Source organism: Pagrus pagrus (assembly GCF_965226575.1).
Source record: "Pagrus pagrus genome assembly, chromosome: 13".
In the NCBI taxonomy this organism is placed as follows: Eukaryota; Metazoa; Chordata; class Actinopteri; order Spariformes; family Sparidae; genus Pagrus; species Pagrus pagrus.
Window position 1 is genome coordinate 12442554 of NC_140197.1, and position 19204 is coordinate 12461757.

The 19204-nt window shown below is 41.7% G+C and overlaps 1 protein-coding gene across 1 annotated transcript in view; it reads left to right on the top strand.

Annotated features, from left to right (window-relative positions):
• Positions 1-16371, top strand: part of pvalb6 (parvalbumin 6) — a 50277-nt gene extending 33906 nt beyond the window's left edge. The window contains exons 2-5 of the mRNA XM_084371183.1: positions 12966-13031; positions 13961-14093; positions 14266-14375; positions 15593-16371. Coding sequence (XP_084227309.1) covers positions 12971-13031; positions 13961-14093; positions 14266-14375; positions 15593-15618 — 330 coding nt within the window. The 5' untranslated portion in view covers positions 12966-12970 and the 3' untranslated portion in view covers positions 15619-16371. The remainder of the gene's footprint in view (positions 1-12965; positions 13032-13960; positions 14094-14265; positions 14376-15592) is intronic.
• The last annotated feature ends 2833 nt before the right edge of the window (positions 16372-19204 follow it).

The following is a 19204-nucleotide window of genomic DNA, read 5'->3' on the forward strand; positions in this document are numbered from 1 at the left end:
TTAACCACCTCACACTCCGTCTTTGCTCCCAAGAGAATCTCTATTAACTCATCAAGAGGGCTTTGTCATCTATCATTTTAAGTTCAACTCATCTTGTTCCTGTTCTGACCGTCCCTAGCATCTACGAGCGTCTATAAAACATTTCATGATTAAGTTGCAAAGATAATAAATCTCTGCCACTTTGAAAATGATTCTGGCTTAAAAAAATAATAAAAACACCAACCCAACATCTATAAAACTGTCATGAAACCGAAAGTGGCCTCATAAATACGGCACCTTGACAGTTACCGAGATAATACCACCTGTTGTTGAAAGTATCTCCACCTCCTACCCACCCATACCATTCAAAGTATGTGCACGGAGACTCAGGAACACATAAATCCATCCCTCCCAAAAAAAACTTGTTTATGGCTTTCACGTACCGACAGTAGCCCTTAAGTCTGGTATCGGCCTCTCCCAACCAACGCTTCCTAAAGGTCAGCCTGAGAGGTTGTTCTGTGATCCCGCTGGTGGAAACAGCTGATATTTGCTGTGATCTATAACCACTTTACATCTATAAGTGAGCCTCAGGGACAAATCCTGGGCAGGGAGTGCTGCACTGTCCCAGAGGGATGTACAGAATGGCAATGAGTGTTTTATTATTGGGGTTAGTGATGAAGAGCCTCTTGCAGATGCTTTTTCTGCAAAGTCATTATTGCCTGCACAGTAGACCACAGAGGTTTCCTGGATCTCTGCACGTCTTACTCTATCTACTGCTGTCACATATATCAAAAACATTTTCTTTAATCCAATCCAACCCCTGAGGCAACATGATCCAAATGAAAGCACTAAACCATTCACTAAACCACTCCCCTGAACAATTATCCACTCATAACTCAGCAGCCCTAACGAGGCATCTCAGGCCTGTCAAGCTTCTAATTTCCCATCAGGACGAAGTCGGTACTTAGATATACTCTACATTTTAATGTTTTTTTTTAAGCCTATACATAACCAAAAACACAACAGCAAAAATGCAAATGAGTGATTAAACAGTGTACATTTGCTCAAATATAAGCATGTCCAACTAACTAGCAGTTTCATATTGGTTCACAGTGTGTCTGTATTATGTTGCTAACCCAGCTAGTAACCCAGCTACTGTAAAGGAGAACTGGTTTCATTAGCCCACAGGAAGAGCGCCATGCTTTATAGCCAGTTTAGTATAGTGGCCAAGCCTTGTAATTACAACGTCATGTAATCTCATAAAGAAGTAGCTGCAAAACAGTACATTTAAATATTTTTTTTTTAGCATCACAACCCAGAATCAGAATTTGATCCATTCACACCAATAACATTTACAAAATCTGGAAGAGCCACACGATTAAATAGTTTTAACCCATTTCTAAAGCTCCTGTGCTTGTGGTGTCAAAAGCTACACTCCTGTGGTTCTCCCTGTCCATTGTGCTAACTGCATGGCTAACACAGCTAATTAGCTAACAGCAGCAACAGTCAGCAGTAGTTAGGGATCACTCCAGCGATATGCAGCACCCTATTTGTTTTGAATTCGACAGGTGGTCAAATCTTACATATTGCACCTTTGAGGCCCCCTTCAGTTCAAATGGAAACATTCAATACATGTCAGACTGTTTTCAAACAACTCATAGAGCTAACATTAGCTTAATTAGCTAGCTAGCTACAACTTACAACTACTACCAACAACAATTGTCATTGCAATAGTCAAATAAGTGGCTACGCAGGAATGGAAGTCTTGACGGGTAGCAACAGTTGTATGTTGTATGTTCAGGTCTAGGCGTAGGTTGTCCCTGTTCTTGTTGGAATAGAGGGGTAGGGTGAACTGTGGGGCCTACAAACTGGCTTTTCATTGGTAAACACTTCAAAGTGAGGGTTAACTCTCTTCCATTGCAATGTATTACTGTCATTTTTGGAACAAGCATAAAACAATCGCGACCAGTTTGCTGATGTCTCGGTAGCTAACTAACTAGCTCACTAACATTACATTCTTATTGCTGAATTGTGCATTATAGTCCCACATTTTCGTGTATTTCAATTGTTGATTGTAATAATTAGTCAGAACAGGCTTTGTATAGATTACTACCGTCTATATTTTAGATTATGGTACGAGAACAAAACAGTGACAGAGGTAGAGAGGAGGTTTGGGCTTTAATTTGTCACTCATGATGCAGAATGCCTTAAAGGAGGAAATGATGGATGAGGATTAAAAGTGAAAATTAAAAGTTTAAGAGAAGAGAGACGGAGAGAGAGGGAACGAAACAGCGAAGGGGAGAGATCGGATCAGAGGGGGATTAGAGGGCAGAGCAAGGTCCCTCGGGTGGGAGGTGGGAGAAAATGAGGTGGGGAAATCAAATGGCTGGAAGGAGGAAGGAGGAAGGGAGGGGCGAGAAAGGGCGAGCATAAGAAAAGAAGCCTGGCTGGTATGAGAGGTGGAGATTGATGAGTATTAATAGTAATGTTTGATTAGCATGAGTACAGTCAGGAAAGTGATACGGGCCGGGCTAGCAGCCTAACATCACTGACCCCATGCTGGACCGGGCGCCCATTTTTCATTCCAAAATAGTTAGAGAGGACATGTATAAAACAGAAAGAGCAGACACTCTGATCTTTTACTGGACGTCTCTCTTGCACCTGTCTGGCCCTTCTCCCACCTCGACACCTGTCAGCCGGTAACCAGGTAAGATGAGAAATGCTACATATGAGATATTATATAGAGGTGTAAGGAGACAGACAGATGAAAGATAAGGCGACGAATCTCAGTGTTTTTGTGTTCTGCCTCCTTAAAATAGTAGTTTTTGAGACATAGTAGTACAATTCTTGATATTACTTTGCTATCAAATGCAGAGATATATGAAACTAATAGCACAGGTGATAGAGAAACGTGCGGAGAAATGCAATTTACTTTGGTTTACGGGCCTCGCTGAGATTAGATTTAGATACAGAGAGTATATCAATAAGGTAATTACTTTCTGATAGCAACGCTTTGCTTCCAAAATAAGAGGCACAGGCGTGGTTTTTTCTGCAGCGCCTACTTGTGATATCTGTCAAGGTCAAATTTTAATTGCACATAATGAGATTGAATGCAGTCTCCGTCTCATCCGTGCTCCGGGGTGACGCAACTTTGTCAAGATGCTGAAAAATGCAGCTCCTCTTGAGAATTAATTTCAACGTACTTCTGATTCTTGGGCTTTATATTCCATGAATATTCATCGTCAGAACGATACTTAAGTGGATGCATTCTCAAGTAATTAATGAGTTGCGCGCACAATATTTTGTTTGTGTGTCACGATGACATATGAAATGCCTCTTAACGCTCTCAACGCTGTTGCTTTCAACAGCAGATTAAAAGGAATTTACATCTTTAATTTGTTTTTTAATATTTTATGCTAATAGGTGTTGAGTGTGCATGTTTAAGACTGCTGTCATCGCATGTGTGTTTCGCAAAGTCATCTCATTAGAGTTTGTGACTTATTAGATTATGAATGTTAGTGGTGCTTACAGTATGTTAAGTGGGGAAGTGTAACCATGGTGAGGCTTCACGCATATACACACATTTTATTTAACTATATAAGTAATAATAAATCCCCCACTTTTCCTCTAGTGCCACCATGACTTTTACATTTTTCTAAATTTGGGGAAAATATCTTAACCACCGAATGAATTGCTAATAAATTTGACACATTCACAATCCAATGAGGATTAATTCATACAACTTTAAACACAAAGTTTAAAGACAACATGTGAGAATTTTGGATTAAAATTAAACAAACACTATCAACACAATATGAAGAAATATCAGTTTTGACTTTATTTCAGAGACGTCTATGTACTGTGTTACAGGGGTATCCGTTGACGTTAGCATGATGACTAGCTAGCCCCTAGCCTCATTGTACCTAAAGAGGTGATGGTCCAATAGTAAACAACACCAACAATGTATGATAGGGGTGCAGTGCTAAACCAATGGACTGCTTTCAAAAACCTGCCACCCACAATGCAACACACAAAGCAACACAATGCCACTGAGTAACATCACTTTTCACATATGCAGTAGTACTCCCCAAGACTAACACACTTTAAAATGTCAAATTGGTGGATTTACCCTTCAAGTGCCAACTGGAAAATATTATGCTAATCTCAATTGGTGAAAATGCTACCTGCTTAACATCGGCCTTTTAGCACAGCCTCATTGAGTGGCTGGCATTGCTGTAGACTCTTTCAGACCATTAGATAATAAATAGTTCTGAACGCGCACACACACACACACACACACACACACACACACACAGACACAGGACCATTTTTGGTGCCAGGCTGTAACAGTGTGGTTAAGCCACCCTGTCCTGTACCTGCCAGAGGATTAGACAGTGGACAGTAGTGATAACAGCCAGACGATCCCCAGGCCTTTGCACGACTTGTACATTCTCTCTCTATCAGCCGCTCTATAAAATCTATAGACAACGCCATGCACACTGAAAAGACGGCTCTGACTGCATTCAACTGACAAGCTTATATGAAGATCAGCTGTGCAGATCAGTGGCAATTCAGATAAAAACCTATTATGGAGGAAGAAAATCACTGGGGCCCCTATTCTTCAGATTAATGGTAGCTGGGTCTCTTTAGTGAAACAAAGATATTAAAACTGGACGTCCTGTGTGAATAAACTTACAATGAATAAGCAATATGTCAGAATGTCAATTTAAATTTTGGACTGAATGAGAACAATTTTGTTTTTTGTCATGTGACTATTGTTGAAAAGGCTTCAGAGATCTGTCCTGACCTGTAGCTCTGTAACGTAGCTTCAGTTTTTAACGACCTCTACCAAGGATACACTTCTAATGGAGACCACCAATATTAAGATGGTTCGCACTCATATATTGTGCGTGTTGTGGGTTTATTTTGCATTAGACCTGCTTTATAAACGAGAGACATGATAATCTTCCTTTCTACAACATGGGACATTTAAAATTGATGGTACAGTTCAATATTTTCTGTTTCTCCTGCAGTGCAATTCAAATGAATCATTTTAGAAATCCCTCAGAGATAGCACTATACTACTTTCTATTTTTAATGTGAACCAGCCAGAATTGAAAGAGTAGAAAAAAATAATGACCTCATTTCTACTACATTAGTGTTTTCTTTTTCTGTGGCAGCCACACGTCCTTATATAAGTACGCAAAGACGCACACAGAGGAATCCTTTCTAACTCATTCATTACAAAACACATCCCATTATTGGGCGACCTCAGTTTAAACTTAAAACAGCATAAAGCTCAAGGGGCGAATGAGTTGCATACAAACAACGCTCATTGTAAAAGGCCTCGTTTCGGTACACTGACACAGCCGCACAAAGAGGAAAACAAACTCAACACACAATACCTTCAGAAGCTTATTCCTGTGGAGGACAAGAGTTCACCTCCAGTTCACAAATGGCATGCACTGACACTGAAGACGAATATTTCTCTGCGGTATGTTTTGTCTTATTCCCCTTCACTGTGTCTCGCTCCGTCTCACACAAACACACATTTTCTCTGCTTTTCTACACACTCCCCTGCAAACATACGCACATAAAGGCACATAAAGGAATCAGCTTTCTTGAGATGCACGTTCATTCTTCTTTAAGCCTTCCACCTCTTCACCCCGGCCTGTTTGGCACCCTCTGTAAACACACACGCACACACACATATTCACACCTTCATGCAGCTGTTACTGTAGACTGGGGAGTTGGCAGCCCTGCAGCATGGTTAGGTTTCCCGCAGCTAGAGACCATCAGGGTGAAGGGGCTTCCCACCAAGGAAACCCCAGTTCACTTAGTTTATTGCTCTGCTTCAAATGGCTCACAGGTCGACCACATGAGGGAGAGATGCCATCGGTATTCCTGCATTTTGTTTTTTCACCCGTCATCAAAAACATCAGATGATACGTCGGAGTGAGGAAGGAAACTGGCAAAATATGTTCTGCCCGAGTGACGTAGACAGAGTTTAATCAGCAATTGTTGTTGTTTAACGATGAAGACAACAATTCCCATGATCCCATGCTACTTACATTGTTTTGTTTTGCTTTAGAGATCGCTAGGGGCGGCATTTACATACTGTACATGAAGTGTAAAGCCTTTTAATCTAAGTCATCTGTAAAATCAAGGTGACCCCTCTAAAATGGAAGTTGCACGGTGAGGTGTGCCGGGTGCAAAGACACCCCTGACGTCGTCTTGTCCCCCTTTCACACTGGACAAAAACCAAAAACACCCACTAACATCCATGGCTTTAGACTTCCTTCCTCATACCAAGAAGTGACCACAGTAACATTTTCACCGGCCTCCATGCTGCTTTCTAATGTTCCCTGTTTTGAGTTTCGTGATGCTGAATCAGAAAATGTGCCCACAGGCAACTGGACAGGACTCAACTGCTTATATTTTAGCAGGTTTACCAAGACTTCGAAATACAAATACTGTTATAAAAATCGTATAAATCGTGTTTGTTTAATTTGTCTACTGTAGCATAAAAAAGGAGTTTTTCAACTCTTCTGACCTCTTCTGAGCAGGCTCGCTGTACATCATAACTTGCCCCTCCTGCCTCAGCATTCTGCTCCAGTCATAAAAATGTTGATTTGAGGTAAACTTCACACCTCAGGGACGGAGTTTCAAGTCTGCAGAAGTCAGTGTAGCACAACTGGAGTGGACACATTTTATCTAGCAGAGATAGTGGTTATAGACGACGGCAACGACTAAACAATGAACGTTTGGTATCAGCAGTGCGGCGCAGCAGATAACCTTGGTGGGATCTGATTGATGCTCATATCACACCTGCTTGAATTCAGATGGGGGGTTGAAAGGGGAAGATGGTTAACAAACTTATTGTTGGATTAAAGAACAGTATGGGTGTTTGAAGATTGAATTGGCTGCGTCTGTGAAGTATTGACTGTTTTTCTAAGATAGGCACATTGTTTATCTGTAGTGTGAAAGACTTGAAGGCTTGAAGTACTGAACACTAATATATATGAGAATAAGAAACCAGAGCGAGCCTTCACACATTACTGCTACAAACATATTACCAATCAGAAAAATATTGATTTTGGAGACTTGTAATATGTCTTTATTCTTTTCTGGTCATTTGAGGTTTGCTATATCATCCATCTACATCCAATACAGTCAAACCACACTGTCCTATAATTTTCACATGAACATATTGTAGCTCAGGTAGTGCGAGGCCATTGTTTGAAGGGTTGTTGGATCGATCCCAGATACTGAATCCCAAATTGCTCCTAATGTGCGTGTTGGGGAAAAAAATGACAAAAGCAAATGGATAATCTAATCTTCCACAACCCAGCCTACAAGGTACTCTAGAACAGATGCATTTAAAGCTACATTATGTAGTAATTGGCAAATGAGATACCTTTCATTAGTGAGCTGTGGAGGTTACCTTGATTCCTTTAGGTGAGCCAGGCCAGGCAAGCTTTGCACCCAACTTCCATTCTTTATATAAAGCTGAGCTAAACTAAGCTACACAAGTAAACACACTGGTATCATTCTTCCCATACACTATGACCTAGCGGATGTAGACTGTTGGTAAAAAGCCTCCCATTGAGCACCAATTTCAGGCTAACAACCCACACACTGGAAATAGCAAGGTACTCTAACATTAACCTGGTTGCTAACGGTACAAACGTTAACAAGATAGCTTGCTTGTAGCTTTTACCTTTTCATTCGCTGGGATACAGCCATTTTTATCTGCGGTTTTAATCCTGCATCCTGAGTTTAGCCCTGCATGCCATAATGAGAATCAGTGCAGACAGACCATTCTCTAACGCTGACACAGCGCTATGAAGATAGGTCTGGTAATGCGAGACTACCTGTCTAACCTGTCAAACTACTCTTTCACAGAAGGACATGTGACTTTTATTAAGGTCTCAATACATTCTGCTATAAATGCCACAATGCAGCTAACAGCAGAATGGGGGTTTCTGGCACAACTTCCAAGGTGCATGGAGAGGCAGAAAAGGTCCAAAGAGGTAGAAACCCCAGGAACAATCGATTGACATTGTAAAAACAATGTGTAAAAGGTGTCCCTTGTATTGATGGACCCACAGAAGATTATCACCCAAATCTGCAGCTCAGCCTTTTGGAGCTTTGAAGTTAGTTTTTCATTTTCAGCCAAAGTGGCCAGCTATTTTTAGCAAAAACAATCTCTAAAAACAGGACTTCATACCGCCTGCTCAGCAGACACACTTAAAAGTTAGCCGCTGATCAAAAAGGAGCTAAAAAGGCAGATTTTTCCCTCTTGAGGCCAAAAGCAGAGTTAAAAGAGAGCAGATATTGAACTTGCATTCATCAGGTGGAGAGAAGCATGATTCGTATGAATGGTAGTTTAGCTCCATAACTGCTGGATGTACGAAGAAGCTACTGTCTTGAGGTCATGATATGTCAGTGTTGTGTTCAGAAGTGGTTTTCACTGTCCCCCAGTGGCTACAAACAAAAGTTGGTGCAGGTTAACCTCGCTGACAGAGAGAAAACAGGCTTTTCAGATAACTGAACGAGATTAAGAACCTGCAGATACGGACCACAGATCAGCCCGACCACAATCGGTCTTTATACTTCCCTTAAAATAAATCAACGTGGCATATGTTGTACAGTTCCACTGGCAGCACACTGGCTGAGGTATCTCTGTAAATCAATCTTATCCTCCTCATTTCACAGCCGATTGTCTCTTTCCCCTGTGGACACCTTTGTGGTAAAGGTCAGAGAAGGAGGTTGTGCTGTTATAATGATAGAAGATTGAATGTGTGGCCACACGAGTTCAGCAGTGTTCAGTATTGATCTGTGCGTGCAGCAGTATGTTACAGTAGAAGATAACAGCGTACTTTAATAAGAAGCTCATACATCACTGAAGCTGAGTGTGACACCGGGGAAAGAAGTCTATGAACTACCTCAAACACTACATTTATCTGAGAGTTTATATCACTGATCTCACCGGGAAACATTTTACAGTTTTATAACTGGGGACATATTTACTCTGTATCCATTCTAGGCTGTTTTTGTATGAGATGCTGAGTTTGTGAGATTTCGACCATAGAGATGTCATCCCCCTCTTGAATATGATGGAAGTAGATCGCACTCAGCTTGCAGTGCTCAAAGAGCAAAATAAAACATTTAAAAACTCAAGTGTCTTTCCAGAAATCATGACCTGGTTACTCAAGATAATCCACAGACCCGTTGTGCCAACTGCATCACTGAGTAGAGGGAATCGTGCATCTACTCATGGTTCGGGCTGGTGACAGTGCAGGATGTTATTTATTCCCAAACATCCAGTAGATCCATTACAGTAATGTATTTAGTCCAAAACACAGTTTTCCATGCTTAAATGATGGATGCATCACTAATGGATGCAAAATAGTGACAAACCGCTGCTTTTTCGTTCTTTTGTCTGTTCAAAAACACTATTTCAAAGCAAAACGCCATTAAACTGAACTAGTGATTGACACTCTATTCCTGCCCTGTGGCCTGGAACAGCCAACGATAGATCAGGAAGACAGGAGACCAACTCTGTCTTCAGCCTCTGGATGATTGACACATTGTGTAGCCAAGGAGATTTCAAACCCATAGATAGAATTTTATTGTGTTTTGAAGCTTTGAAAGCGCAACATGTAAGAACTGACCACCTGTTGAATTCATACTCAAAACAAAAGGGATAGCATATTGCTATATTAGGTAGCTCAATTAGCTGTGCACCATTTGCATAGAAGCTTTAGACCAGGATGAGTTGGGGCTAGCTGGTTAGCATAACTTCAGTATATGTGCTTGCAACACAATACATAGACGTCATAACGTCTGAGCTGTTACTCACATTCTCTTTGTTCATTTTTGGATGATTGCAACTAAAATTCTTACATATTGCTCCTTTAAGCTTGGAAATTATGCACGTTTATAACATTTCACGCAATTGGCTCTTTGTATCGGCCTCCTAAGCGCTCATTTAGGACCATTTTGAATGCACAAAGTTAGTGTCAGACAGGTATTTTAAAGTCATAAAGTGGCTTTATTTTTTGCCTAGCAACTTAATTTTTCCTCAGAAAACCAAGTGTTTTATGTCCATTTTCAGTGATATTGTTTTTAAATTTGAACTTTGACCATGTAAGACTATGTAATGTGAACCCATTGTGTTTTTCAGCTCACATGGGGCCCACATTGAAATGTTGGGGGCAGTTACAGGTCCTCTGCAGGCTTGTTTTTGCATTAAAAAAATTAGCTGAGAAAAATGAATAAATAATTCAGTGTGTTTAAACTCCTATAGATTAATGCCAGGAGCTCAAAAAGCTACTGACTATTAGGGAAAAACATTTAGACTGTAACCTTTGAAAAGAGCCCAAAACCACGCCTGTACTCCGAATAGTTCAACAACAGCTTTGAATTTACTTCGGGCTCCACTGGGACTCTGATCAATATTGTACAGAGTTTAAAACTGAACCCATATGAATCACATTAGTGTTTTTGCACGTTTTAAAACTAATATACAAGTTAAACCACAATGTGGCCGAGAATGAAGTAGATGCTATTAGAATAGTTGCACTGCTTCAGGTATGATGCAGCAAAAACACCGGAGCATGAGTGATTTGTAACGTACAGACGACTCAGACTGTGTTTCCACTGAGAAGGACAGAGCAATGATATCTGCCGGCTCAGCATTATGTGCTGCACGGAGGGAACACGGGGATGATGAAGGTACAAGGATGATGGTGATACGGTGTCACCGCTGTGACCTTCCTCCAGACATCTCACTTCTCCACGCTTTGCATCATCATCACAGTCAGAAGGTTGACGGATGTTTCATGTATTATGCAGCAGTATACAGTGAGCTGCCCTCACAAACAGACAGGTGCATCTATCTACAGTATCTGTGTGTATCCAGGAGCTCCAGGGCCCGCTGCAGAGAAACTACAGTCAGCTCAGACTGTTACTCAGTTGTTTACAGTGAGCTCTCCCTCACGGGATACTGTCGCAGCTTTTAGTCAGACAACGTCTCACAAGGTAATTTTTTTTAGCCTCGCTCTAGGGACGGCAATGTCAGTCTGTCGAGTTTACTACTTGAAATATCTCAACAACCGTTGGATGGATTGCCGTGAAATTTAGTACAGACACTCAAGCTCCACTCAGGATAAATTGTAACAGTGATTTCATTTCGCCCCGTCAAAACTTCAACTGTTCAATACTTTGGTTTGAGACTTCCCAGCATGCAATGTTCTGGGTGTTTGAAACCACCACAGACTTTTTCTTTGTAGTTTGAAGAAAATACACATGAAGACGCAAATGTTTTCTGGAGTTCATTGAACTCAACTCAGTTGGTTTTTAATTTCAAAAACTTGAAACACAAGTGAAAAGTAGATTATAAACCTACATTTTAAAGATAAACTTGTATGGGCTATTTTTGGTGTTTAGTGCTCTTTAGCCAATGTTAGCATGCTAATGCTAAATCGGCATGGTAACATTGAGCCTCTAGACTCTTGAGGGGCAATTGCACAGAAAGTGTTTCACTTGTCCGACTCATAGAAACAGACACACAGTCATTTAAGAGGGGAGCATCACGTTACTTTTTTGTCTTTGGTACGCTTCATGAAGCATATTCTCCAACGCCAGCTGTTTAAATCTCATTGTTCAGCCTACAGCGTACAGTATGTTGTGAACTTATTATAGTAACTAAAAAGAGCCCCTAGTGTGTCTGTGAGCTTTTTGAATTCACTATAGGCATTAGTTCTGCCTCCTGTGGAGGACAGTTTTAATTAAATCAATGAATCACTGCCGTTTTCTTCTGTCGTCCTCCTCGTGGAGCGAACTTGAAAAATGTGTTTGTACAGCACATTTCTGATCTGAGTCGGCCTTGTTGAAGACAGTTTGGCCTTGGCTGTTTACGAGGACGCTGATGGCTGAGTGTGAGTCGCAGTTAGCTGAAAGGGCTTGATGCTGATGTGCTTATTGGTGTCACACTTTTGATATGGATTCCCAGTTAGTCTTAGTCTGGAAAACATCCATTGAGACCCCACTGAGCTTGGCAGCTTGAAGGCTGTTTAAAGACGTGACTCGCCACACGTGAAGCTCTTGAACCTACTGAGCAACTATTAAAAACACTGTACGTGCTAAATGGCCTATGCTCGTCCCACATGTGTTCACAAACTGACGTCTGTGAAAGCAAAGACAACTGACAGCTCAATAAGCGTCCTCCTTTCGCCCACTTGAGATGATGCGTGTCCCAGCCAAATCCCTAATAAGGTTTGCCAGACCACAACGACTCCGTCTCAACACAACAGCTCCCTGGACTCCGGTCTTTTTCCACTGCTCGTGTGGAGATTCTCTGCGTTGGCCTCCCTCTGTGCTCAGGAATTTGACAAGCAGCGGTCGGGTTCAGTCACACACAGATCTAAAAGCCACAGTGACGTTAAGTGCCGGGCTCACCTTTCATAGCGTGAGGTACAGGAGGACTCTCCATGAGGACTGGGCCGACGAACTGAATTCTCCTGTGGTATTTCAGGCACAGCAGAAGACTCAGATGGCCTGTTAAACCCCTGTTGACTCTCCCTCTGGCCCCGTGCCTTTCTCTCATCTGTAACAACTCAGTGATATCACACAGATGAAATGCCACTGTTATGGACACTACGCTGTCCATCTGTGCCTCCTTTAATATTTCCCTCTGCTGCCTCGTCCCTGCAGCCAAACCTCCTCTCCCTCCTCCTTCGTCTCATCTCCTTCCTCTCCCTCCTTTTGTCACTCCTCCTCGACTGTCACTAATTCAGACTGTCACTCATCACCTCCTTCTCACATGTCCCGGTTTCCTGCTCCATTTCTAGAGCGTCACCAGTGTAATACGAGAATGTCTCCGAGTTCTCTCTCTGCTCTCTGGCGACCTTGTTTCTGACCTTGTCCCCTCTCTGTTCTTCTGTCTCTCTCTTTCTATCTCTTTTTTTTTTCTCTTACAGCCAAGATGGCAATGAGCAGCATCCTCAACGCTGATAACATCAAGAAAGCTCTAGATGCAGTTGCAGGTAAAGCACATGTCACGGATGAACGGCAGGGTTAGGAGGGATCGAGCTGATCTCAGCTGTGTTTTGTCTCTAGTGGACCAAATGTGAGCCAGTGTGCCGACCAGTGCGTCAGTGGATGGATCAAAATACTACAACAACCATGAGCCTCAGCTGGTCAGCGATGTGAATCAGAGCGGCAGGAAATTTGAAAAATCTTTGCTGATACAGTTGAGAACAAAAGGAGCCAACATCGCTGAATTAATCCAAAAGTCTCAGGATCCAAAAGTAAATTAATTTAAAGGAACAGTTCACCCAAAAATGATGATTGAAATGAAATCTTGTGGAAAACCCCGGTGACGATGGAAAGCCGGTGATGTTTCATAGTCCACACTGGACTATGCACACTGCACAATGCACACTGGGAGTTGAAGTTAACTCCTAAAGTGTTTCTGCACACTGGCTCGACCTTTCGACATTTTATCAAATAACCAGATGTTTTTAAACAAAGTTGTTCGCTCTTATGCGGAGTGCTCCAGCTGTGACTCATGTAACATTTGTGGGAAGTTAATTAGCAGTTTCTGTGCATACAGTACCTGTACTATGGGGAAGGCAGACAGAGGATACACAGAGCTCAGTGACCCAGAACAGATGGGTCCTCTGGTTGTTCTCAATCTATAACTGTCACACTGTGAGGAGGCTGCCTTATTATAATTACATTTATGCCTTTGGGCATCATCTCCCAGATCAACACAGGACAAAAAAACTTAAAGTAACTTCTTGAGAAGTCTCATCAGATGCCTCCACTGACTGCTGTAGTATGTGTCAAAAAGTGCATCCTATCAAATATTGGAGTTTAAAAGTGATTGTAAAGTACTGTAATGACATTTTGCATCTTTGTGTTTGCATGCCTGCGTGCCTCCTTGTGTGTGTGTGTGTGTGTGTGTGTGCAGCTGCAGACTCCTTTGACTATAAGAACTTTTTCGAAATGGTGGGTCTGAAGGCCAAGTCTAATGACGACGTGAAGAAGGTTTTCAAGGTGCTGGACGCCGACAACAGCGGCTTCATAGAGGAGGAGGAGCTCAAGTGAGACAAACACACACACACACACACAGACACACACACACACACACACACACACACACACACACACACACACACACACACATGTAAACCCAGCAGCAAATGTTTGTTGCTGCACATTAAACATCATTGTCCTGCGACAACGATTCCTTTCTGCTTTTCTGTCCCCGGCTAGATTCGTCCTGAAGGGATTCGCCAAAGATGGCCGGGACCTGACGGACAAAGAAACCAAAGCATTTTTACAAGCAGCCGACAAGGATGGAGACGGCAAGATCGGAGTCGATGGTAAAAATCAAATTCTATTAGTGGGAGTGTCGCGAGGGCACACAAACAACATGAATGTAGAGAGAGAGTCGGACGAACACAGGCGGACTGTCATCATGTGCTGCCGAGTGCGGTTCACCACACATTTATTCATAGGTCATTTATTAAGGCTGCAGCTTCCCTGTAGGTTCGTTTTATTTGTTGAGCTACTATTAGTGAATGTTGTCAGACTGCAACATCAAAGTCATTATAGCTATGAGATCCTACACTTCTTCCATAGTTGGTCGTTTTCTGTGCTACAGAAGCAAAACCTGCATTAGTGAGGTGGCATCACTGTTTTTTCCTCATCCTTCCAAAGCAACTGAAACACTATATAACGGGCAGTTTACACATAACCCTGTGTTGTAAGGTCATAACCCATGAAGTGTGCAGGTTTGCAGATATGCGGACTTACAGAAAGTGTCCATAAAGTGCGTAAAATGTCTGCGAGAGATCCCTCGTGCACATGTTGTGTCAGTGTATTGATGTGACAGAGGGATAGCCCTAAACCCTCGCGGACTTATCATGAAGGCGCCTCAAAGTCTGAGTCTGCTAGTGTGGACACTGGGATTGAGCCTTTGACTGATGTTGAATCCCTACGAAATATAAAAGTCCAGAACAGTAGATGTGTATCTACAGCTGCTAGAAAAGAAATTCCCAAGAAGGAGACGTGATTTTTGTCCTCTGCATATGTGAAAACATGCCTTTATGGTCCATGCACACAAGGCATGTTGCCATGTTTTCACACGGTCCCTAACTGCAAACTGCGCGCACTTTATATTACTGTATGTGACTGAAAGCTGAACACATTTTTACCACAATGTTTCTTTAAAGGGGCACTATGTAGTTTTGGAGAAGAAATTCAAACTCAGAATTTTAATATTAACGATATTAATGAGGTAACGATACAAACTCAGAAATATTTATCTTTTCCATAACTGAATAAACAAGCTGTTCTCAGAGGAAAATAAGGTCCCCAGAACACTGTTTGAAGCTAAAAAAGGTGGCAGGGTCCGCCACATATAAACAAAGTGAAACTTTGAAATTGTGTTTAGAAATAAATTGTGTTTACTCAGTAAATCAGTCTTGAAGATTTTTCTCTCAAGTTCTTCCCCAAAACTTCACAGTGCCCCTTTGAAAAAAAAGGGAAGGGAAAATAACTGACATCCTGACAACTTTTCTTTCTTCCTCTCTTGCAGAGTTTGTTTCCCTGGTGAAAGAATAAACAGTCACCTCGTGTGACTGACTAGCACTCCCAAGGTCACCTCCGAGCCACCGCTACATCCTGACACCCGCTGCCCCACCCCCACCCTCTTCCTCCCCAACACCTACACCTCACCGCCCCACCCTGACTGCAGCTGATTCCTGCTACACACAGCCCTCTTCCTCACCCTCTCCCCCCCCCCACGCTGCTGTCTTCACAGTGCAATGCTGCACTATGGGAAGTAAGCTGTGGCGCGGCATCCCCCCCTTCCCACACACACACACACACATGTCCCCACAGCTATATTCATCCTATTTATTTTATCCTTTTTATACAAACTGTTCTTGTTTCTGTTTATGTATAGATAAAGATAAAACATGCCTGCAGGAATAAACCTCACACTTTAAAGCATAAAGTAGATATTTAAAGTAAACAGAGAATATAAGAGAAAGAGCCTCGTTTCCTTCTGTACTTCTGACTGTACTCTCGTTCATGTCTCTTCATTTTCTTAGCCAACACTTCCGCTCACCTTCCCTCTCTCTCCCCCCCCACCCCTCTTTTTTTTTTTTCCGTTTCCCCCCATGTCTCTGTCGATTTCACTTCTGGCACGGTTCCCCTCCTGCATTCGCTCCCCTTTGTCCTTCACACACCGTCCATCTATCTATCCATCCATCCCTTTCTCCTCTGGTAATGAGCTGTTGTAAAACATACCAAAAGAAGAAAGAGGTCAAGCTGTGAAAGACTCAAATAAAAACTTTAAAAAAACCAACAAAGCCTTGAGACTCATGAAGACTTGTCTGTTAATTCCTTCCTTTGACTCCTCTCTCTGATTTCCTTTCCCTGCTTGGCTCTCATATTTACTCTCATCGAGCAGAGCGGTTGAAGCATACCCTGACAGGAGCCTCATCATGAATAAAAGGGTGTACTTTAACAAGTAAAGTCCAAATTAGTCTCCAGTGTCATTCGTTAGTTTTCGTTAGCACCGGCTGTGTCATCGCTACATTAAGAACGCACCGTCACTGAAAGAGAACAAACGAGGTGGAGGACGTATTATTCCACCTGCCGAAGAGTCTTTACTCAGTAGTGCCGTGCTAGTTTAACAGAACCATGCTGTCAAGCTATTAGCAGAATTGGATTCACACTGAGGTTCAATTTGGGTTAAGTATCCCCAGCGGAGGACCCAAACAGGCAACGCGGGAATCCTGATCTGCTTTAGTAGGCCATCTCACCGCCTGAGAAAATAAACACAGATCTGAAGCTCTGAGGCTATCACTTAAAGAGACGGGGGAACAGAGCTGGTGAGTTCAGCGTAGCCTGGTTGAATGAGCCTATTAAGGGCAGCGTCAGAGGGTTTATGGGAAGCGGCTTGTGGAAGTGGCATCATCGCCGCCAGATAAATCTGTCCGTCACCCTGTGTACACCTGGTATCAAACTACGGGATGTAGTCTGGCTCACATCGAGCTCAACGTAAAATATGTGTTGTTCAAATATAGATACAGTGATATCGAGAGGAAGCTGAAAGTCACATGGCTCTGGCTGCTGATTATGCGCCTATTCTTTGCCATGACAGTGCCGAAATTTGCATTATTCAACAGAGCGGTGTGAAGAATTGAAGCAATTTGGGTGGAAAATGAATTATATACAGTAAGAAATAACTGTGTGTGCAGGGGGTGCGTGTTGTGCTCAACTGTGCAGCGGGTCTGCTGGTAACAAGGCTTATATTTTATATAGTCACAGAGGAGCCGGCACCAAACCAAGATGACCTGATACAATATTTCTAATACAAAGAATGGAATAACCTAATGTATTATATATGCCGAATTTACATGAGGGAAGAAATAATTAAGAAAAATTAAAAGACAACATTTCATAGAGCTTGTAGAGTTTCTTCAAACTCAGCAACTCACTAAATTCAGTGAATTTTTAAAGGAGTCTGGGGCAGATTTGCAGCCACCTCTAATTACTTTTTCTAAAATTTTTATTTTATTGTTACCACTAGAATAGGTTTAGGTGCTTTATTGTTTATGTCTGAAACACTCTGTTTTGACTCCTGTTGCTTTAATACCCAGTCTGCTCTGATTGGTCAGCTCACACAAGCCTGAGCCAGCATCGCTAACAACAACAGAGGAGAGGTGCTAAATCAATACTTACGTGCCAAACTAGCTGCTTAATTAAGCAAACATGTGACTCTTTGACATAGTGTGATGTCACAAAGTCACAGAATTAAAGGCGTGACGACTGACGAGGCCTTTCAGGAGCAAACTCGGAATTTTCCGAAGAAAAGTTTATTGCCTGCAAGCCATATGTTACAAGCACATGTTGACGGTGCAGTGTTTGTGTGATAACTCTCACTGCCAGAAGAGGGAGACAAAAGCTCCACACAGCAGGTTTAACATGTGATGAAGTGCAATTCAAAAGCGGTGAAACAAACTGTCCATACGTAGAAGCTGTTCCTTTAATAAACACAGTATGATGATAACATTTCTAATCCAGCTTCTTATAACAAGTGACGGGGTTCAACAACACTATTTTATTCCAAAGTTTGAAATGTTTGGGTTATTTCTCAAAAACTTTTCTGTGTTTTTTTGTTGTCTTTTTTGTTGTTTTTTTTGTTTTTGTCTCCGCTCTTCTCACTAATAAGAAGTGAATGGGGCTCCATAGGGAAAAGTGGAGTTCACCTCCTTCTGTGCTCCACTCAGGATTTAGCAGCATTTGATGACGGCTGCTGGTTTGATGGATAACTGACCTGATCAATCACAATGCTCATTAAGCAGATTTTTATTTATTGAACTTATATAGTTTATGTTAAAGGTTTAAAGGTTTAAATGATCTTGATTGACTATTCTTTTATGCCTACACAAACTCAATAAACAAACTCTCTTTGTTTTCAAACTGTAACTTATATGTGGCGGACCCTGCCACGTTTCTAGCTTCAAACAGTGTTCTGGGGACCTTACTTTCCTCTGAGAACAGCTTGTTTATTCAGTTATGGAATTTAATTTCTTCTCCAAAACTACATAGTGCCCCTTTATGAGTAAATATTTAATGTTATAGACAAATACTAAGAGACGTGAGATGAAGTTGTCAGGGGCTTTAACAGCAGCATTTTTATGATGTAACACCTCACATATTGTGATCTACTTTATCAGTATGCCAGCAGCTAAAAACACCACCTGCTAATACAGTGAAACCCGTTAGTTAAAGTAATTATATGATGCTATAAAGATGGTTTTTCATTATCCATGAATGCACTGCATTTTTCATTACATTTCTGGCTCTGACATTTTCTCATATTTTCTTTTTTACAAGTTATTACATTTTTTATGCCAGAGGTTACATTTTCATTTTCTACAAGCCATTTTCCAAAGTAAATTAGTAATGCAATTAATATTTATTAATGGAGTTAATTCAACAGAGAGAGAAAAATGGCAGAGATACAATAAAATGGCAATAAAAACTTAAAACATAAAGGTTATTTACGCAGCTACATACAGAACATGGCATTGGGCATTCATCCCTGAGCTGACAGATCCAACATCAATTCATAACATCAGCTGTACACTATATACACATCATGGACAGTAATCATTTATTTCTAATATTAACG